Source organism: Varanus komodoensis, unplaced genomic scaffold (assembly GCF_004798865.1).
Source record: "Varanus komodoensis strain SLA01 unplaced genomic scaffold, ASM479886v1 scaffold4, whole genome shotgun sequence".
NCBI classification, from domain to species: Eukaryota; Metazoa; Chordata; class Lepidosauria; order Squamata; family Varanidae; genus Varanus; species Varanus komodoensis.
In genome coordinates this window covers 2,391,889-2,415,280 of record NW_025335941.1, presented here as the reverse complement: position 1 = coordinate 2,415,280, position 23,392 = coordinate 2,391,889, and the positions used below count along the sequence as shown (strand labels likewise).

Below are 23,392 nucleotides of genomic sequence, written 5' to 3'. Positions count from 1 at the left end.
CCATGTTACAATCATAAACGTCATCTATGGATCATCCTACCCATCATATCTAGTATATATTATATACACTTGTCCTAATGTTGTTATAAGTTATGGTATGAATGGGAGGAAAATAACCATACCAATGTTCTTAAGATACACCGTTTTTGACAATTGAATGCTTAGTGTGCCCAGGAGCACCTCTTTGGATTTTGCTGAACATTCTCTTACAGTTCTCTCTTTGCCCACTCCCCCATCCCCCAGAGTGTATGAAATCTGAAATGGTGCCCTTAAGAACAGCCCCATTTCCACAGAGTTCATGTCAGATTCAAAAATTGGTGCAGCTCTGAATCAGAGCAAATGCTTTTGGAGTGTGTGTATCAGTTTGCATGACCTGAGGATGGCCAATAAGCAATGCCGACATGTCAACCACATTCCTGTGTGCCAGCTGCATGCCTCCTGATTTATCAAATTACCCTTGCTGGGCCTGGCTGGGGTGGTTCAGAAACCATCCAGAGCACGTGGACTGTTCTAGAGTTGCTTGAGGTTCATAAACCACTTCAGCCACCAATCCTCACCTGGTGTGGGCATGCACATGGTGGACATGTTGTGAGCGGAGCCAGCTGGTGCCGAAGGTCAGACTAGATGGCCCGGGAGACCCCTTCTGACTCGCTCTGTTTCTGTGTTTCACAACAAGTCAAAGTAAGAGTGAAATTCATGCATAGTTCCTGGCTATACTCCACAACAAATCCCCATAATATGTCTCTGCATGATTCATTGAACAAGAAATCCAAACTAGGTAAAAATTCAAAATACTGGTGGCTTTGACTATTGTATAATCACAATAGCATGGGGGGGGGTTGTATAATTTGCATTTACTTATATGATTTATATCCTACTTTTTTCTTACAAAGAACTCAAAGTGGCTTACAGCATTCTCCTCTTCCTGTCCTGAAATCTTATCCCCACAACAACCCTGTGAGGTTGGGCTGAGAGTCTGTGACTGGCCCAAAATCACCCAGTTGGCTTCATGATCAAGCAGGGATAGAACCCAGATTGCCTAAGTCCCAGTCTCACACTGTTAACCACAACACCACACTGACTGACTGACTGACTGACTGACTGACTGACTGACTCATTCATTCTCTCTCCCCCCTCAACATGTGTGTGTGTGTTTGTGCGTGTGTAAAAATCACCCCCAACACATAGACCCATTTTGGACATCAAAACAAGCCATGGTGGCTTCTTTTAAGTCACAGTGTGTGCCAGGTACCATTTTCCTAATCAGTCACCAGTTGCAATCTGTCATGTCATTTAACCAAGATATCATGGCTTGCTTGAAGGTGAAGCAACCTTCCTTTTGTAGGAAGATGACAACATCTGAACATTCCATCAAATTTATAAATGAAGCACAGTATTGGCGCTATCAAGTGCCTTGTCTGGAAGCACCCTAACAGTTTGAGGGTCATTGCTCTTGATCAACAGTGATGCTAGCATAAACTATTTTGAGGATGCCAAAGGAAGGCTTCTTAGAATTCCTAAGCATACACGATCAAAACATTCTGCTTCTTCTACCAGCAGGGAGAAAGGGAGGTTGGGGCGGGGGGGGAGAGAAAAGACCACAGAACAGACCTATTTTCTTCAAGTTATCTCCCAGGAAACAGCTTTTTCCTAGCTAGGTCATGATTACCAGTTGTAGGCCTCAGACCATAGCCATTATTGTTTTAACATTTCTATCTTCCTCTTTATCCCAGCATGAACCATGTCTGGTTGGATGTTGTATAAGTTGACCTTGCTTAGAAAGAAAAAGGCAGTTTAACACTCAACTACCACAAAGACAGAAGGGAAAAGACAGTGATTAGAAAATAAAGGAAAGACTGTATGATCATGTATAATATACAGAAAACACTGCACTACGTGGTTAGTCAGTTGAAAAGCAAGCAACCCCATCTGAGGACATGCTTCGTGCAGCATGCCAGCTGATACTACCTGCCACTACCATGAGTAAAACAATCCCAGTCACCTCAGTTTGCACACACTCTCAGTCACTTGGGAACTAGTGGCTGAAGATTCCATTGGGGTCCTTTGTGCTGGGTCTGTTTTTTGTTTTTTTGTTTTTTGCAGCCTATTTGTGTTCTTGGCAGAGTGCAATTATGTTCAGCACACTGCATGCACCCTGAGTGTGGAAAAATATGGTGTGCAGCTTGTGAGCCTCCCTCATTTGATCGTCAAACACACAAGCTGGGTTTTGGTGAAAACAGGATAAAAGAGTTATTACAGATTAACGAAAAGTACAGAATGGGGAGAAGGTTGGTCAGATTCTCAGCATGCATCCATAAGTGGTTCAAAGTAGCAAATCAGTGACAAAGAAAAAATGTCTAGAAATACCATCTAGCTAGCACAGCCCTGTAATAAGTTGCCTACCTGGTTCCTTGAAGACCCACTCCTGGTGCCTGTATCAGGTCTTCTCCCTTTGACTGGGGAAAAACTACACCTGGGTGCCTGTACCAGAGAAACCCTAGGCAATCTCTCCACATACCTGCATCCAACTAATTTACTTCCTGGGAGACTTGGTCCTGACAGTTCTGCTGGAAAAGTTCCCCATCTCCCTATTCCAGAGGAGTATATCTCCTCTGGTTTCTTACCTCTTGCTTGGGGAGAGATTTCAGAAGAACCTCTTTTGGTTCATTGACAGTCTGGTGATGGATCATTCCCAGCTTTGAAATGGATTTTAGAAGATTCCTGTTGTTCAGGTACCTGGACAGTTTCCCTTTGAATAGATTGGCTACTTGGGAGTGCCTGGACATTTGTGTTACAACAGCAGAACCAGGTGACCTGTCCTTTTATTTGTGTGAAAATCTGCATCTGTTGACAAAAGGGAGGCTTTTATCTTCTGGACCTGAGTAAGATGGAATCAGTATGATCTGGCTGACTGGGTCAATCCAGCCTTACTATAATAGCACCTTGCGGTCTTTTGATCCTAACAAGTTCTTTCTTGCCTCTGCCCCCAAGTTTTCTTCTTGCTCCAAAGTTGGCCACCATTTGCTTTCTACCTTATTGGGAACTCATTAGAACAAAGCCACCTTACAGAGAAAGACTTGGACTCTGAGAGAGAGGTATGTGTGGGCAAACCCAGCTTGTTCCCCTGTCTCTGTTAAAGCAGGACTTGAGCTGGTCTTCCCCACTTCCTGCATCAACCTATTGTAGAACTAGAAATGTGGAATAGCTTTCTGAACAGCAAGTTCTACAGTCAACAAAGGTCTCCCAGTTTAGTGATTTGCGATACACATAAGAACAGGGCAAAGTACTCAAGGAATATAACAACAGCAACAAAAATATGCTACTTTGCCCATACAATTTGAGGATCTAACTAGGTCCTAAAGTTCAGGTTTGCTCCCACCAAAGTTCAGGACAATGTCTCCTTCCAATTAAGAATGGAGTATTTCTTCCTATGGGTAGATTCTCCCCCCCCCCCGCCCCCCGCCACCGCCCCACATACATACACGCCCGGTGCACAGAGCTGGCACTTGAGAAAAAAAGGAGGCTGAGGGGGGGAAATCTAGCAGGAAGTGGAGCTAAAGCTATGACATTTAATGGGAGTGGTTTTCTCAGAAACTGGCTCTAGAAGGTATGGTGAGCATTACCTTAATCAGAGCAGTTAATACTTACACAAAGTTAAAAGGAGGGTTGAAAAGGTCTTGCATATCACTGAAGAGAAATTTTCAACCAACTGTATTAAACAGGACAATTTCTCTGAGGGCTGTTTTAGTTAACTTAGTTGTCTTATTTATTTAAAACAGTTCCTGTCCTGCTGTTCAGATAATCTTCCCAGAGTAGCTCACATAGCTAAAACAGAAGAACCACAATAAACATATAAAAGGCAGCATAAAAGAGTAGCAGAATAGAAACAAACCCCAACCCAAACAAGGTAAAAACACTGCACAAAAGCTCAGCATCTAATGCCCAGACTAAATAAAAAGGCCTGCCTAATGTTATTCAGTGTGCAGAGGGGCTGACCAACCATTGTGACTTATTGTGATCAACCACAATGGTCTCTTCAAGTTTCAAGGCTACCATGATTGCTTGTTGTTGAGATTCTTTAGAATAAATGACCGTATAGAAAAGCCATAAATAAATATATAAAATCCAAATTTGGACAACACAACTCATTGTGCATTTAGCCTCAGAACGAGAGAGTCTCTTGGCAACAGTGGACATTACTACTTTGGCAAATGGCAGGCTAGAGAGCATGGCTCACAGCTGCCCCCATTTTGACCCAGCTGTCCTCTTGCCTCCTTTTTCAGGTAGGAGGCAGGAGTTAGTGATCAGCTTAGCAGCGCTGCCCCATTCTCCAGACAGCACCACCAAGCCCATCAGGCACCTCTGCTACCTCTTGCCTGAGAGTGCAGCAGGAGAACAGAGGTGGGAACCATTGATCCAGTCAGTGATGCTGCTCCCCAAATGGATCAGCAATGCAGACCAAATCAGACATCCCCAGCTCCTGCTCCAGAAGTCTCCAGGGGTGCCCAGTAGGTTTCCCCATCCTTCCCACTGCACTCCGGGTCATGAGCCCTGTTGCATAGTGGGGTCTGACAGCAATGAAATTGGCTCACAATCAGAATTGTCAAAGAGAGGAGCCTTATTCATCTCTGTGGTCTCTCCTGGGATGCTACAAGGAAGAATGAGGGGGAAGGAAAGGAAGAGGGGAGGGAGCAAAGTTCCCACAATGAGCTCTGTCCAGTCATCTAGCAGGCTCATTGTAGGTTCTTGGCACTTAACCAGCAACCCAGCATGATGATTTATCATGCTGGGTTGCCATTGCATTTGACGTTGCCCAGAGGAGCTAGGAGGGAGAGACAAACTGGCTTGGAGTACATAAATTATCCACTGGCTTGAAATAAACTTCAGAAATTTTCACTTATGTCATTCTTGTTTTATATTTTTGAGTCAGGAAATAACAATTTGCAGTTGTATTACTAATGTGGATAGGGTATGTATGACAAGCTAAAGTTAGCTGTTTATAACTTTTCCTCATACCACTGCTTGCCTTACCTTTTATTCCCTATTCCATTATCACAAAACAAAATAAAAAAGGTGGTGGGATATGAAGTGGTCACAGTATTCAGCTCCTTAAGTATTAAAGGAAAGAGCTTCTAGTTTATATATGTATGCATGCATTTCATTTATGTCCTGCCTTTCCTGCAAGGAACCCAATTTCTCAAATATTCCAACTCTGTGGAAATGTATTTTAAAAACAATGCAGGAATGTGCTATTGTGACTTCTTCAGTAGAAAAAAAAGCAAGAGATGGTTCCAGGCAGATTTTTTTCATACTTCTAAATAATCGGGGGGGGGGGGGTTCTTCTATGTATCTACTAAACACTATTTCTAACCATTTCAGATTATATAAATTAACACTTGTCTTTCCTGAATGAGGCCTTGAATCCTTGGTCATATTTTGTAAAGGCATATCTAGAAATATCCCAATGCACATTGTAAGCAATCCAAGAAAACTGCTATTGCATAATCTTCCACCTTATTACTGTGTCAACTGTACAGAAGAAGCAACTGTGAATGCTCTATCTTCTATAAGCTGAAGCCAGTAAGAGTTTGACTTCAAATGAGTAGGCAGATGGATTGCCCATGCCTCCCCACACCCTTGCAATAATAATAATAATAATAATAATAATAATAATAATAATAATAATAATAATAGACCTGGACTAGAACCAAGCTTTTGTAAAAGGCATCATTCTCATTAAGATTGAGATGACATGCTTTGTAGTGATACCCAGTGCTTCTGGGTGATGGCAAGGATCAGTTCCACTGATTGACAATCTACTTTGTCCTCTATCCCTTTGACCTGTCCTTCTCCCCTTTCTAGACTTTGTCTGCACCTGCTCCATTTGCAGGTGAAACAAGCTGTCAGTGCAGAGCTCCTCATGAAAAGCTCACAGTGGCTCAGGCCCGCCTTGGAACTCCAGGTGAGTCCCAATTTGTAAGATACAGATGATTGCAATGCAATACCGCATTCATATCTTTACTTGCAGTTAGAAAAAATGTTTTCTAGGAAAGACAGATTACATTACTGGAGTGTGCATTTGATAAGAAAATGCCCATTAACATACAATTTCTTGTTCCAGTTGCCTGACCCATAAAAGGTGTCCAAACTTGATTGATCTGTTCTGATGAGTGCATGTACTTTTATTGTATATTTGGTAAATGTTGTGGATGCATGTGAATTCAAATAGTCCTATGTGAATACTGACAATCCCAGATGAAGCCAGAGTACATTTTTTTGGTGGAAATAAAGGATATATATTTAATAAATAAGATTGCATGCAAACATTTCCTGAAAAGGCATCCATTCATGGAAGAAGAGTTGCACTTACAGAAGGAGTCTCTCCATAAGTACTAATGGAATGTTCCATTCAGGAATGGAAAATAATTTTTGACTCTATTACACATAGAGATATATTTCCTTTTCTTCAGACATACGTAACTGAAAACTGATGACCACAACATATGCCTGGAATTGTTAATGTATTGGAGTGCTGATATTCTTCTCATAGCAGATATAGTGGCATTCACTTGTTCCTACAGGGGATAGAGGAGCATGCTTGTATAGGAACACAGAAAGCCAGGGCTAACCCTCAGCGTATCACACACACGCGTGCACACACACAACATTGTAGGAGAAAAGAGAGCACTTGTGGAGAGGTTAGAAACTCCCTGAATAGCAGTGACATGTTGCTATCAGATGCTAGTGACCACCAAACTTTGACACCTTGCTCAAGAAAGTACACTTCATCAATTAAAAAGAAATCTAAATGCCTCACATTTTAGGAGAGTTCTGATTTTTAAAACATTTCAATAATATACATGTCATCATGCATTTTTAAAATCTTGGTATCAGTTTTCTATATTACTGTTTTTAAAAATAGTGATTTACTTTTCTAACCTGGACTTTTTTTTCAGTCCGGCTGATCTGCCACATCAGCAAAACAATCCCCCTGCTCCACACACAAAACTCCTCTCATCTCTGCTTGGTGAATCTAACCATTGAGATTTGAATATACCTAGCAAATATGCATTTGTAGTCTGACATACTTCACTTTCAGTTCTTCTTTGACCTGGAAATTGTTTCCTTGCTTCCACAGTGGACAGACCTGTCAGAGTCTATGCAGATGGAATATTTGATCTCTTCCATTCTGGTCATGCTAGAGCTCTTATGCAAGCCAAAAATCTGTTTCCCAACAGCTACTTGTTGGTAGGAGGTAAGGCCAACAACAACAACAAAATCAGGTTATCTCTATGTACAGTCTGCAGGAGAGGCATAAAAAGAATCGGGAGGTTGCTTGCTTGAATCTTGCACAGGCAAAGTTTTAAGGCTACCAGTCGTTGTGAAATGTCAATGAGGGAAGTGTATTTATCTGTGTCATAGAGGCATCTACACAGCCCCTACAGAAAACAGGACAGTGGACTTGAGAGGCCTCTTGTTTGACCCAGCAGGGTTCTTCTTAAGTTTTTATTTTCTACATATGATGTGCACTAATGCCTCTATTCCATAGAAAGAAGTTATAGACTTGTGGGGAGTTTTTTTTCTTAATTGAGACCAAGAAGAAATTTAAATCAGATGTAATCAAGAATAATTTTCTGCCTCCTTTTAGATCTCATAGGAACAGAAATGTAGCATGGGACGTTCTGAAGACCTATTTAAATTTTATTTAAAACAAATATTCTTCCCTCAGTCAAAAATGGCTCCTAGAATGGCTTACAATTAATCTGTAAAAACAAGTCAAAAAGAAAAAGGAATAGGGAGGAAAGAAGGACGGGGACTTGTAGCAGGACCGATAGAATGGCACTGCCTCCCATCTCATCTCCCTTTGTGGTTGCCTCTGGAATGACAGCTGAGGAAGCCTCATCTCACCCAAGTTTGTATGATGGGCTATTGTCCCCTTTTCCCATCACTGGAATTTATCGCTGAAATAGAGTGACTGAGGAAGGAGGTCCCTGTGGCCAATATGACCTACTTAACCCTAATTAAGTTAGTGATGCTTAGCTCAAGTACCATTAATTTGAGGGGGTCTTCTGCAGTATGAGAAAATCTACATCCATCCCACAGGATACAGTACAGGATGGTGAAGTGAAGGATTTCTAACCAAATAGATATGCTCTGTTTTACTGGGCTTGTGTCACTGTGTTTTGAATTGTACTTATGTGTGTATGTCAGTTTGCAGTGATGATCTAACCCACAAGTTTAAAGGCTTCACTGTTATGAATGAAGCAGAGAGATATGAGGCCCTCAGACATTGCCGCTACGTAGATGAAGTCATCAGAGATGCTCCATGGACACTCACACCAGAATTCCTAGAAAAGCACAAGGTGCGTTCCTCTTCTTTCTGTTAGCAATTTTTAGCAATTTTACCAAATGCTTCAAATGATATAGTTTTGAATATGAAATAGGCATGCTTATAAAGCATACCAGTTGCTGAACTGGGCTTGTTCTCTACAGTCTTTCTCTAGCCCAGATTTTAATCCAAGGTGCAGAATAATTCCTCCACACTTACATGGTGGCAGCAATGGCAGCAGCAGGAAAGATGTTCTCTCCATCACCCTCGTAATGGGTGTAATGTAGGTTCTGAGAGTATGAGGCAACTTCCCTTCCTAACACTAACCAAAAAAAAAGAAAAAGCAGAAATTGCCGCATGTAAGGAGCTTGAAAGCTCATTGGGGGTTGTAAAAGTGATTCAGACCCATTTAGATTTGAATGATGCCATTGGGAGTGAAACAGGATCCAATTTGGGTTGCAACTGACAAGCTATATCTGACTTTAAAACAAGACAAAAAAAATACTGTGGCTTGCTGAGCCCAATTCTGAATCAAACTGAGGAAGAATTGACCATCATTACTTATATCTACTGGTCCCAAAGGAATAAGTGGCTTTACTATGTATCCAGACCCATTAGCTACACCATCCTGAGACGTTCCTAGAAGGTAAAGTAACCCAAGCAAAATGGAGCAAAGCTACACGACTAAGATGTATAATATGTGCATTTTTCTTCCATCCTCAGCACATTAGAACCATTAACTTCTTACTGTTGCAACAGCAGCCTTATACTTCTGGCCCTAGGTATGCTATCTTTACACATTATCCTTCAAGTACCAGCATTCTTCTGAACTTCAACAAAGTGATTGTTTTAGAAGGAGTAATGTTTTGCACATGTTCAGACAGGCAAATGCGTAAACTGTTTTTGATCTATGTAAGCATAATTGTTCATTTATTTATGCCCTACTTAGTGTATAATCCTATGCACAGTTGTTTGGGAGTAAGGCCCACTGATCACAATGAAATTTACTTCAGAGTAGTTTTCACTTTCAAAATTGCAATACGTGCAAGCCTAACCACAACAGCAGGAAAGAAAGTTTTCTGCAGACAATAAAGAATGGTGGAGTGAGATTTGCAGGTTACCTACATAACATGGAACGAACTGGATTAACAGTGCTATTCATATTTCAGCCCAAGAATCTTATATAGGACTATTGGTGCAGTTTATAAAATAATAAAGTTTCTGCTGCTTCACTGAATGTCAAGATTGGGTATCTCTTCACTATTACAGAAGTTACAGAACCCTCTCCTGATATCTGAACCCCTCTACTCAGTGACAACTGAGAGTATGACCAATAATTTTACCATTAGTAGCTATGCCATATTCTTGAGTAGCCACTCCTGCAAGTTTCATTGTGTTGAGAACCAAGTGCTTCAAGTAGCATGCTAGGTTTCCTGTAGCAGGGTCATTAGTTTTAACATGAATGAGCAAGTATGGTGGTGCATATTGTTCTGTGGGAACTAAGGAATTCTGTGCTAATGATGGAAATTGTGAAAGTGACAATAGTCAGCTTTATGTCCCTCTTTTGGTATTGCGTACATGACTCCAAAATAGTTCCCTGAGCCAGAGGTTCATGTACTGCATAGTTATCATAGTAACCTAATGCAAATATACTTGTTTAATGCTCGTATGAATCTTCTTTGAAGTCAATAGGCGAACTGATATAGGTGAAGAAGAAGCTAGGCTTCTAAAATAACAAGAAAGAATGCAGTATGTGCCAACTTAATTTGCTACCTTCTGTGTTTTACAGATTGATTTTGTAGCCCATGATGACATTCCATATTCCTCTGCTGGTTCAGATGATGTTTACAAGCATATAAAGGAGGCAGGTGGGACCAGTGTATTCATGCACTTAGTTTTCAGCTATTAAGTATACTACTCCCTCATGCAACAATCAGTGCAGGCAGATGTGAGAAACAGAGGTACATACTTTCTGTGGACTATTGCAGCACGTAAGAATGCTGCCTTCAAGTGCTTTTATCTCAAAACCCTAACTCTGTTTTTTCTGGAGGAACAAAAAACAGGAAATCTTGTTGAATCCTTTATGTGTGTCCTTCAGTATTATCATGTGAGCTACCTTTACAGCTTTTTTCATATGTATCCACTTGACTTTGGAGAAGAATGTTAGGATGTATAGCCCAGTTAGGTTCTGAAAAGTTCTTATACTGTTAAGAGCTATGCAGAAAGGTGAACTTCTACTTTTCTGTTGGAGTCTAACTATGATAGGAAAACATGTGGACATAAGAAAAGCCCTGATCAGTTAGACCAAAGATCCATGTAACTCAGTACCACTTTCCCCCACAAACTAGATGCTCCAGCCCATATGCTTCTTTTGTGTAAAATTACCATCACAAGAAGATAGTTCTGGCTCCCCAAGTAGAAGAAACACACAGCCATTTCAAAGTGCTGGTCCAGCAAAGTGCAATGACCAGACAGTAGCACCAAGCCTGGCCATCTCTGCAGCTGCCACTGCTGGAGATGGCATGACATAATTCCCCACTGCCACCGTCATTCCAAAGCTCTGGCTGGGCATTGGGGAGGCAGTGCAAAGACAGAAAATAAAGTGGTAGAAAGCAGCCAATTAGAGCAAGGCTGCAGCTGCCTCTAGCGGTTGCTAGATCAGTGAAAACTGGATGCTTGACCGTCAGCTGCAGCCACCGAACTCTATGGCAGACATGTAGAAGCCATGCAGAAACACTGTAACTGGGGCATACATAATGACAAGCAATGGTGTAGTATGCAAACCTTACAACAAACTGTTGTTTCTCCATGTGGTTTCATAGCAAATGTGCCAACCTTCACCATGGATGCTAGGTTCACACATAACAACAAGCCATGCCTGTGTCATTCTGAAATAACAGAAATCTCATAGCTCCCTTTTCCTTTTTGTCTTTAATCAGGAATGTTTGTGCCAACTCAGAGAACTGAAGGCATCTCAACTTCAGATATTATAACTAGAATTGTACGTGATTATGATGTTTATGCCCGTCGCAACCTGCAGAGAGGATATACTGCTAAAGAGCTGAATGTCAGCTTTATAAATGTAAGTGCATCAATCTCACCAGTTATGCTCAAACCAGATTGGATTTGAAAAGGGGGTGGGTAGCAAACAAAGATCAAGTCTGTTTTGTTGTAACTTTTCTAAGCAAATATTTATAATTAGAATGTTCACGGTCTGTTTCATGTCATTAATTAACACTAGGGATGTGCGCAGAAAACATTTTGGGTATAAAATCTGCTGAATTTCCTGCTTGCAGCAGCCCAGAGTCCAAGTTCTTGGTGGGCGTGCCCAGGATTCACAGGGTACTTGTCAGGGATCGGTCCCCATGTGTTGAACAGCAGTGCCGTTCTTCTGTGTCTCCCGCTGTTGCTTGCAGCAGTGAGCAGGGCAGAAGGTTGACCACTGGGAATGGGAGCCAGCACGCCTGCGCTCTGAGCCCCTTTTCTGCATGAGCTGCTGCCAGGAGCAGCAAGCATGGAAGAAGTCTGGTTGCTGGGAATGGTGGCTGGTGGAAGGCTGCCAATTGTGCAACCAAGGGTCTGTAACTGTTCACAGGCTTGGCTCGTTTTGTGGGGCTAGGCTGACCATGAGAGGAAGTTCACAGATTCTGGAGGATGGATTCCAAAAGGGTTAACACTGAAGCTCTTTAAATAAATTCCCTATCATGTTTATAAGCTCTGCTTAGAATTGCTTCATAATTTTCCCCCAGTGTGTATAAGTGTTTTGTGTTCAGAGTCAGGGGGCAGGGGGAAAACTATGGTCACATTATATAATAAGGTCATATAGGAGACTACAAACCCACCACCTAATAATACAGTTTCGCAAAATGTGCACCTGTATGAAATATATATGCACAGTCTTCACCATTAAATGATAGAGGACAGAAATATGGGCTTGATCTTTCTTTTTTGCACCTGTGTAGACCTGGTACCATTTACTTTCTGTTAAGAACAGATACTGCATTTCTGTTTGCAGTAAACCCTAAGTCACGTGCTCCTAACCATCTTTCTCCTTTTGAATGCACCATCACTGAATGCACCAACATTGCACTAGCCTCTGAAAGGCTAAGAAAGGAAAAGTACATAAATAGTTTTCACATGGACACTTTTGGAAGCAGCCCTGTATTTTCCCCAATGTTCCAAACATCAAACTTCTGGAAAGACAGGGGTCTTTCTCAATGTCGCCTGCCCATGAGTAGGTGCAGTCATAGTAAATGCTGTGTCCTGTGTTTCCACCAACATAAACTGAATAGGGCCTCTGAAAGAGATCTTAAATAAAATTTGTCAAACCCTCTGCTGAGATGCTGACAGATACACCCATCCCAAATGTTTGTTAGCTACAGGTCTACAATGCAGACCTCATTCAGATGAAGAAAAATGAACAGAGGTTTAACAAGATCCATCCACACCTTACACTGATTCCACTGTTCTAAAGTTGCTTCTATGGGAAACTAAATTTCATTTTTCATTTGTTAAACTGTGCTTCTTGGTTACATTTTGACAGCTCATGATGTTTCAGCAGGTATACTTAATAGTTATTCAACTTCAACTTAGTCAAGCTTTACTTCCACCTCATGGCCTCTTTGTAAGTCTATTTTGTTTTTTGTTTTTATTAGGAGAAGAAATATCGTTTTCAAAATCAAGTAGACAAAATGAAGGAAAAAGTGAAAAATGTGGAAGAAAAATCTAAAGAATTTGTGAATCGTGTAGAAGAAAAGAGTCATGATCTTATTCAGAAATGGGAAGAGAAATCTAGAGAGTTTATTGGCAACTTCCTAGAGCTATTTGGGCCAGACGGAGCTTGGGTATTTATTTATCTTTATAATTTATGAGCCACTTTTAGGTCTGCAAGGTAACATATACATTAAATCATGTGAAATTATATGATAACAAGTTTTCTAACAAACTCAAAATGTGAGAAAAATCATATTTAAAGCAAGGTAGTGAAGTTACATTTGAAATCATGCAAACATTAGGTTGTATAATGGTCCAACTATAACTGATCAAAGAAGAAGCAAAAATAACCTCCCTAGGGAGAAAGTTCCACAATCAGGTTGCTGCCACAGAAAAGGCCATGTCCTGGGTTTTTACTAAATGAACATCAAACAAGCCCTCTGAAGCCTATATTAAGCTAAGGCAATTGATATAGAAGTAGGTGGTCTTTTGGATCCCAAACTATTTAGGACTTTACAGGTAAGCACTATCCCCTTGAATTGTGCCCTCAAAGAGATCCCAGTGTAGTTGCTTTAGGATGAGTATATTACCATAAGTAAAGCTCAAACCAGAAAGCAAACAGGCCACAGCAACGTGGCTAGTTTGTACTAGCACTAGTTTTCAACACTCCTCAAGGTCATCTGCACATAGATAGTGTTGCGGTAGCAAAAATGGGAGGTGAATGAGCTATAGATCATTGTGACCAGATCCATTTTCTCTGGGAAAGGGCATAACTTCTACAAAACTGAGCAACAGCATACCTGCTCACATCAGTTACCTGACCTTCCAAGAACAATGCCCAAATCAGATGCCTTCTCTTCCAAGTGGTGAATCTGGTCCTTCAGTAGGAGTGCCATCCCATCCAGAGGAGACTGTATGTCTAATTTTGGATTAGCTTTCCTAGTTTTCCCCATCTTGTCTTGACCAAGTCTCAGGTTGTTGGCCCACATCCAAACCACCACTACATCCAGACAACTGTGCTGGAATTTCACAGCTTCCTTGGCAAAAATAGAACTGGGTATCATCAGCTTAGCAATGAGCCCTAGTTCCATATCTCCAGATGACTTCCTCAGCAGTTTCATGTAGATGTTAAAAAGCATAAGGGACAAAACAAAGCCTGACTAACCCTAGAGGCCAAGGTGATGACCAACATTCTGGGAACACACAATCAAATAGGACCAGAACATTGCAAAACAGTGTCCCCAGTTCGTACTGAACAAACAGCTCAGAAGGATACCTTGGTTGATGGTACCAAATGCAACTGAAAAGTTCAGCAGAAGCAATATGAATGTACTCCCCAGTACAGGATATCCACCAAGATGGCCAAGGTGTGTTTGCCCCAGATCACACCTGAACCGAGAACCAAATAAGCATCTTCAACCAAGATAACCTATAGTTGAGTTGCCACCACATTCTAGGATCTTACTCAAAAAAGGAATTCTGCAGTCTAGCCAATAATTAGATCTGTTTGTTTGGTCTGTTTTTGTAAGAGGTCTCACAGCTTGTTTTAATGGAACTGGAACGTAGTCTCCTTTAAAGAATCATTTAAAATCTCTACCACCCTATTGACCAGTACCTCTCTGGCAGCTTTTACTAACCACAATGTCCAAGGTCTGACACAGAAATGAGACTAACCCTCAGGCTGAACAAGATAAAACTCACCCATCAAAATTGGGCAATCTCCACTCAGGTTGCTCTCATAGCAGAGTTCAATTCAGAGGAGATATGAACAATTTTATCACCAAAATGTTTTACAAACTCATCACAGTGAATTGCTGAGAGTTACGCCTAACTGTGTTGGGGCCTAAAATGTAACAACCCCTCTATTACCCAAATGACCCTGCTATACAGCATGGTGCTAATACAATGGTGACAGAGAAGAGCAACTCCACTATCATCACTGTCACAGAACAGACCTTAAACTGTGTTCTAACCTACGTTTGATCGGATTTATTTCAGGTTTTCCTCCTGTACTTTGCTAGCTGTCTACCTAAATATACACAAGCTCTTCTAGTCTCTATATAGATATAGAGACTAGAAGTAGATATAGATATAGACTAGAATTAGCACTACTTTCAAGTAGGATTTATGTAATTACAATAGCATGGTTTGGTATTTTCCTTCCATTTTACATTTTTATAATAGGAAAATGGATGTGATATAAAGTATGCTCAAGGAAAATCTCTGTTTTCCCCCCGGAAACAGTTTGGAGTAGTTAAACTGCACTTGGGAAGTCTAGTTCTGTTTATAATTTATATTTTATACAGTTATGTGTATTTTATATTGCTATTTATGAATTTTAATTTATTTATTTGCAAGCCGCCCCGAGGCTTCGGCGAATGGGGCGGCCTAGAAATTTTCTAAATAAATAAATAATAAATGTATTACTGCCCTATGGATATGCCACAATAGCTTAGACTTTGCTTGTAAATCAGTAAAGTAGGAACAATGCCACACCTATCCATCTGTCCATCCATCCATCCATCCACCTGTGAAGTGGCTTCTTACTACCAGGTCAAGATAAATGTGGCCATTTGGGCACTCCACAGTTTTATGGACAACATTTAGAGGGAAATTTTAAAAAAGTTCAGGGGAATGGTGGGAGGTGGCAAGGGGTCTCATCATAGGGCAACCCACTACCTGAAATCCTTTAAATGTGATGCCAGGGATTAAATCTGGAACGTTCCTTGTCTGAAGCATGTTCTTTGCCACCAGATATGGTACCTCCAATTTAACATCAGAAAGGGTTTTGTAGAGAACCACCTGGTTAGGACCAAAAATAGTACTTTGCACACGAAAATGCTAAGTAAAGCATCAGCACTGATGCTTTAATATTCAGACTTAAAGATGTTCTGCTGCAAGCTTAGGAATTCAGCTACATACATTTTTATCAATTGAAAATAGGAGGTGAATGTGTGTGCATGTCCTTGTGTGTTGTTCTGGGTCTGAGAGTGGGAGCAACTACAGAGCAGGAAAGCAATTTGATGTGAAGGCCTTTGTAAGGCCAAGCCACATAAAATTACCCAGTGAAGAATGAAATCAGAGGTGGCATTGTTCTAGAGAAAAGCTTAGCAACAGTAAAGCCATGCTGTTCGGGTGGGGAGGGTGAAAATGAAGTCCATGTCAGTAATAGCAAAAGTTTTATAACTTGCTATTACTGTCAAAAATATTCTTAACATTAATTTTCCATATCAGATGTTGCTTTTAGTGTTGACATTGGATGTACAGAAATAGTTCCACACATGCTCAATTCTCAGATCATAAATGTGTATCTATTAATAAGCTATTATTACAATAACTATTTGTGGAATAATACATTTTGAGCCTACATACATTATGGGGAAGGTAGAGTAAGTAGTGCATAGCCTATTTAAAAAGCTAGAAATTATTCTAATATTGTTTTGCTCCTTGGGTGAATTGATAGAGCAGCCTCCTTCATGTGAAGAAGGTCCCAGATTTAATTCTTGGCAACTTGAGGTTGTGAACTGCTGAGGAAGGTGCTATGGTTGAAACACTTGCATGAAACTGTACTGTGGCCAGAATGTATCCAGAATCTATATGTAATATGATACTAACCCTTTTACTTTTTTCACAACATAAATCCATATGTAGATTATTCTCTACTTCTTTCTGCTCCACACAAACAATAGTTCCATGATAGTGTAAAAATACTTAACCACTTGCAATTGAAAAGGACTAAAATAGAATTTAAAATAGAATTTACATGTTTAAGTTTCTGAACCATGCATGTGTAAGGAGGAAACCCCTATTTTAACTCTCTTTGCAACGTTCAATTGCATTCTGAACCACTGATCTGTTCTTATCAGGTTGACCATCTATGGATATGATGATCTATGAATAAACCTATTTTTCTCTGTTTGCTTTCCAGAAGCAGATGTTTCAAGAGCGGAGTGGGCGCATGCTTCAAGCCCTGTCTCCCAGGCAGAGCCCCACAAGCAGTCCAACACGAGGACGTTCCCCATCACGATCTCCATCTCCGCCCTCCCCCTGGCTTTTCAGAAAGGCTTCCCAGGCTTCCCCCCCTTCCTCTCCAAAAGCTGCCTCAGCATCTATCAGCAGCATGAGCGAAGGAGATGAAGATGAGAAGTAGAAAGAGGAGTAGCAGTACTGAGAAAAAGAAAGAGCTACATAGATGGCCCACTACTTCGCAAGTGAAGTGGAAAGGAAAAGAAAAAAGATGCATGAGATGTTTCTGGAAAGGAAATGGGTACCACAGTGATACTGGAGCACAGAAGATTTTGGCTATAGCATAACTTGCTGAATGGTGGGGTAGCCAGACCAGCAGCACACAATGACAAGATATGCAAAAATACGACACACTTCCCAATGATTATAAACGCTTTATTGTGCTGTTGCAGTGGTTGCTGCTCAAGTCACTGAAGTGTTATGAGGAATCCTTGCATATAAGGAGATCCTTGCACTTTTTCATAGGAGCCAGTTAGGTTTAAGGTATGAAGTGGCATTCCCTTTGGCTGGACAAGATGCATCTACATCTGAGCTCCATTGCATATCTGCCAAAAGGCTGGACTTCACTAGAACAAACATGAAGCACTGTCTAGAAACAGCGTAAGCAACAGCAAACAATAAACCCCAGAAACAAACCACACCAAACCTGAACCTCTCTATCGCAATGGACTTATTTTGGATCTATTAAGTTTACTGGATGTTGCTTGTTGAACAGGCTTTTGTACATACAGGGCAAATTTATTTTAATGTGAATACAATTCATTTGGTCAACTGTTATTATGTTCTACCAGTGCCTCTAAAGCCAAAACGTCTTCTTTTTTTGGTCAGTTTTTACTCAGACATTGCTATAGAAGCCGTGCATTTCAAATAAATTTCACACCAGGGGAAATTTATTAAATAATCCACAGACCAATGCCCCACCTAGCTCCCATGTAATGTTTTGTACTCACAAGGCTTTTAAATTTATTTTCACAAGTATATTTCCATGTAAAGAAAAATGTTTTCTGCTTGCCGTGAGCTGAAGCTGGACACATTAAGAAGTCAGTTTTATGGGATTGTCTGAAATGCTAACCCATTCTACTGTCATGTTTTAATGTGTTTACACTCATGAAAGCCCATGACCAATTCTACAGAACCAAAAACATTACATTAGAATCAGGCCTTCATTACTGATCTTTGTATTTAAACATATTTTAATAATTAAGTATGCCACAAATTACATACGGAGCTACATCTCATCCTATTCTGAAGATGAGAAAGTGTTTTTCAGAGTATGAAAGCATATCCCCCACTATATGCTCAGATACTCAGTTACTTATGCAGCATGTAGGTACACAGAAGAAACTGTGTATTCCCTGTGCCCACTAATCCTGAGATTATAGCAGCTTGCATCAATAGGGTTGATGCAGTGGTACACGTACCACTGGTATGCCAAAGCCAAACATGATAGGCCTGTCTTGCAAAATGAGGTAGACGTATGAAAACCAATGGACGTTGAGGCTCATTCAGAATGTTAGCATGGCCAATAAGAGACCAGAGTTCAGAATTTTGCTTTTCTGTATATGGCATTTTCAAGCACTGTAAGTTTAGGGACTGACAAATAAATTTAGGTAGTGTTGGGCAAATCAGTTTTGGTTCTGCTCAGTTTCTCATTTTTCCAGACTTAGATTCATTTTGGCCAATTTCTGCAACAGTGCATGAGTGGTTTAAAATAATCTGCACAAAAACGTATGCATTGCTGTGTGCAGTTCTCCTAATGTATGTATATTGTATGCACTTTTCCCACAATGTATTCATTTTTGTGTGCATGTTCTGCTGCTCTACACATTTTTGCAAGATTTTCCTCCTATTATGTGTTTTTGTTCTTTTTAATATTGTGCACATTTTATGCATATTTCTCTAGCATATGAATTTTGTGCACATGTTCCTTTAATGCATGCATTTGTGTGAACTTTTTTGAGTGGCAAATTCTATCCCAACATTCAGGAAAGTCAATTTTGGAGCACAGCAGGGCTCTGGTTTACTCACTGGTTTGGGAGAAGCAAAGTTTGCATAAATATTCAGACTGAGGAAGTGTCTCACCCATTCCTACCTTTAGCTGAGCTACTTTTCATAGCCCACCTACTTCAATCAGAAACCTAACAAAGAGATGTTGGCATTGGTCTGAGAGTAGTCTCCCATCAGTCTGCCGGGCTCCTCCTTTCCAAGAAATGAGATGGCAAAGTGAATGAAATTATTTCTGACCTTTCAGGAAAATCTCCCCAAGTGTGATGGAACATATGTGTGGCAAGTCCTTAGTTATGGACAGCATCACAAATTCAGCCCCAGTGAGCAAAGACAGAGATATTTTGAGTTAGCTCTGTGATGTGTGAATTTCTTCCCTCCTTGATAAAGATTGAAAGGCTATCAAACATGATGGAACCAGGGTCACAAGAGCCTTTCCGCTGTCTCATAGGTTGGCTTTGTGGGATATTGAAATGCCCTGTTGTTGTTGCCTTTATACCCTCCTCTCATTTCTTGTCCACTGAAAACTTTTTGCCTTACAGACTTCAATAACAAATATGACTTTTCAAGACATGCCTCCAAATAGCTGTTTCAAACAATTGTAGCTTGATCACTTTCTGCCACATGAACACGCAGGGTGGTTTTCCTGCATATTTCCCTTCTGGAGGCAAATCTAAATTAATCTAATTAAAAACTTTCTGTGTTAATCAGGCATCCCTGGTGCTTTCATCTCATGCCTATGAGGGAACTGGTTTATATTTCTGATCTGTAGAAAAGTCAAACCTTTTTGTCAGAAATGCATCACAGTGAGGTCAACCAAACTGTCACTGATGCTGTTCATTGAGAATCCTGCTTGGATGAGAGACAAAACTCTGACATTTCAGGGTACTTACTTTAGCAGGACTTTTTAGTAGGGTGGATTGGGGGGGAGGGGACAATGTACATGTGTTGCTCTTAAATGTCAAAGGGAAATTCTAGTCAGAACAACCACCAATTGATTTCTGATGTACATTATAGATATGATATGCCTGGCAGTAAAGTCTTATATATGTGTATAATGTCTTCAGTTGGAAAATAGCAGTTTTTGTTGCCATGGCTCAAACTTGGATAAGTGATTCCAGCAATGACAGAATATAAAACATATGTTCAGCCATATAGGAAGTATTTTTCAACTTTGGGAAAGGCATGATTGGCTCTTTAAAAAATAATGAGTATTGACTGACTGTGTCCCAGGCTATTTATGTGCCCAAACTCCATATGAAAGTAAATGAAATACAATGGAAAATGCACTTACTTTTGTTCTTTATTGGACTGCTGCTTTCATCATACACCCAACCACAAGAACTGGACTAAGATGATTTCCAGTAGTATCAAACTTTCCTTGTGAGTATCCAGCAACTATAAACTGGGTAAAGAGGTAAGTGAAAAGCAGATCAAGCCATTTGGTGCTAGGCAACCTGTAGCTTCACCTGATTTCACTTAGTGATAGGGACTGAGATCCTGACAAGAGATGTGATTGGCATATTGCCTATTAACTGGAGAAAGCACCCAGTTCTGCTTAGCTAGACAGTTCTGCCTTGACTTTCTACTCCCTACTTCCTAGGAGACATGGGTGTTTGGGTGAACAGGCACAGAGGCATCTCTCTTTCCAATAGGATGAGGGGTGTTGTTGTTGTAGAATTTTGGGAAAGAAGTTTAAATCTTTTCTATGTGTTGTTTCACATTGTGATTTACCCCTGGAAGATGGAGATATGCCTGTATAAATTAGCAGGCATATTCACGTATCTCTGGTTGATCCCCAATATGACTGATGTAACCATGCTCAAGAAGGTCGGGAATACGCAGCATGCAATACAATGTGCAATCTCCTGGAAGTTGACGTGCACATTCACTACAACTCAGGTATGAGCCTCTGCTTAAACACTCTATTCATTTTCAACGGGCGGAAAATTCAAGAAACACCGCAAGGCAGTATTTGAATGAAGACCTCTCTGGGAGTGTGCTTTGTTCATGTGAAAAAGGTGACACACATGAGGAATCATTGAGAAAACTACTTGTGGTAAATCTGAGAAAATGCAACACAATTTAAGAGAAAATCTCAGCAGAATGAAGTTCTTGCAAAGCACCTATGCAAAGCATTTTACTGTTGTAGTTGTGCCTTAATACAGTATATACAACTCAATGTACCAATATAATTTCCAATAAATTTTACAGGCTTTCTAAATCCCACTTAACAGATTTTTAAATTTGGCAGCTGTCAGGGCTAAATACTCCTGTAAATGGGGTGGCTTGTATTTTTGTATGTTCCCAAAACATTAGAATCTTGGGAACAAGTACAAGAGTGAAGGTACATTGGGGACATAGGAGCTCTTCCTCATAATTTCAGAGGACCTTGGCATGAAGCGGGTGAAGGAACCACCACCGCCTTTTTGCAAACAAAGATCACTCCTGCCTTTGGGCATAACTGACAGCTTGCTCTTTGACAGCAGTCAGATATAACTAAATGGGGAAGAACTTGCCTGCTGCTTCTGAGGCTCAGTGCCTCGATAGGTGCCTACTACACTTTGCTGGCAGGGACCTCTTCCTGCACATTGCCCATCCAAAGCTTGCCTTCATCACAGTTGTGCAAGTATGGGCAAAGAACAAATGTTATGGTTTTTTGTAAGTATCTGCAAAAATTTCAGGGTGCTAATTAGGCAGATGTGATGAATCTTTTATGAGGGTGGGACTCCATCAGGTTCTATGGGCTCAGGTTCCTGGGCTCCGGTCTGCTTTGTCTCATGGTGTTGCTCTTCTGCATCATGGGCAGCAGCCTTTATTGGTGCTGCCCACAGCACAAAAGAAGGTTGCCTGTTGCACCACTCTCACTCCATGAGGATTCACAGACAGCTCAGCTCACTTTCTAAGACAGGGCCGAGCGTGAGATGAAGTCCATGGACTGAAGATTCTCTGGAGTGTTGTCACAAGCCTAGCACGCACGCATGCACAGACACGTACATACAACGCTAGATAATCATGAGTAGCCAGGGCATTCTGATGGAACTGCTTGTAACTGTCCAAATAGGAATTGCAAAAGCCAGTTTGAGAGTGAGTTTGCATAATCTTCAGGGGGAAAAGTTAGAAGAGGAAAAATGCTATGAGTTCTAAAGTTTGTGACAGGAGCAGGAACCAGGGAACAACTCACTCCTCCAGTGTCTCCTGAGAGAAGCAAGGGGTGTACTATCTGCTTAGAGAAGTGTATTTTCCTACACTATGTTCTGCCTATGTTCTGTTTTAAAAATAAAACAACTTTTACAAAGGCACCTTATCCTGGTGACTCATCCAGTTAAATGAAACTTTGTAGTCTTGTCCTAGGACTGCTTGACAAAGTGCAATATTGCATGGTATTTAAATAGATTTTTTTCTTATTATTGCACTTATACTCACATTTTTCTTTTTTCAAGGAGCACAGGGCAGCTTACATGCTTCATCCTATCCTCTCCATTTCATCCTCTCAACAGACCTGTGAGGTAGTGCAGGCTGAGGATCATTCACTAGCCAAGAACTACCCAGTGTTCACAGACTTGCTCTTTCTAAGATCAGGCCAAGCATGAGAGGAAGTGTGTGAATGCTAGAGGGACAGATTCTGCTACATGTTGTCATCTTAATGAGAACTGTGGCATATAGGTGAATCACAACCTTGCATTCCATGAATGACACTGGTAAAATATTGGTAGTTGGTAGGGTAGATAAATCCAGTTTGTGTCTCTTACCTAATTTCTCATGCTTCTTCCCACAAGCTTTGCTCATCTTCCACCTGCACTCATGCCGCAATCAAGCACTTTTCCTCCCTCCCATGAAGTCTATTATCTATTAAGTTCCCCTGCAAACTATCTAAACTACAGCCTAGATGAAGATGACGACCAGATTTTAGCTCAAATAATGAAAAGTAATTTTAATCCTGAAATGAGATAGGAGTGGGACAGTCTCCCACATATTTTGGCAGTTAGTGTTTTCTACTTGCAAGACTAGGAAATCTCCAAAAATCTTGAAGTAAACCTTATACTGTCCAATATTTTTGAGAAGGTGGTAAAATCAAGGCCTACCATAGATATGGAGAATGGTTTTTTATAACAAAACCTTGTAGCTTATTCATTTATATAAATAATTATATACAGCTCATTTGATAAGTGTCTATGGAGAAGGAATAATCCAGTATCTTGTGACATATCACAATAGCATTGATTCCCATTCCAGTCTGCAACATTCACCTCACACCCTTCCTCAAATAAAATTCAAGCAATATCTCACAAAAACACTGCTAGGCTGAGAAAATGAATT

The 23,392-nt window shown here is 40.7% G+C and overlaps 1 protein-coding gene across 2 annotated transcripts in view; it reads left to right on the top strand.

Annotated features, from left to right (window-relative positions):
* PCYT1B (phosphate cytidylyltransferase 1B, choline) overlaps window positions 1-18,011 on the top strand; it is a 31,320-nt gene extending 13,309 nt beyond the window's left edge. For both annotated transcript variants that reach the window (XM_044442620.1, XM_044442621.1), the window contains exons 2-8: window positions 5,863-5,962; window positions 7,139-7,255; window positions 8,212-8,363; window positions 10,119-10,197; window positions 11,269-11,411; window positions 12,985-13,173; window positions 16,971-18,011. In XM_044442620.1, the coding sequence (XP_044298555.1) occupies window positions 5,863-5,962; window positions 7,139-7,255; window positions 8,212-8,363; window positions 10,119-10,197; window positions 11,269-11,411; window positions 12,985-13,173; window positions 16,971-17,192 (1,002 nt within the window). In that variant the 3' untranslated portion in view covers window positions 17,193-18,011. The remainder of the gene's footprint in view (window positions 1-5,862; window positions 5,963-7,138; window positions 7,256-8,211; window positions 8,364-10,118; window positions 10,198-11,268; window positions 11,412-12,984; window positions 13,174-16,970) is intronic.
* Window positions 18,012-23,392: the final 5,381 nt, after the last annotated feature.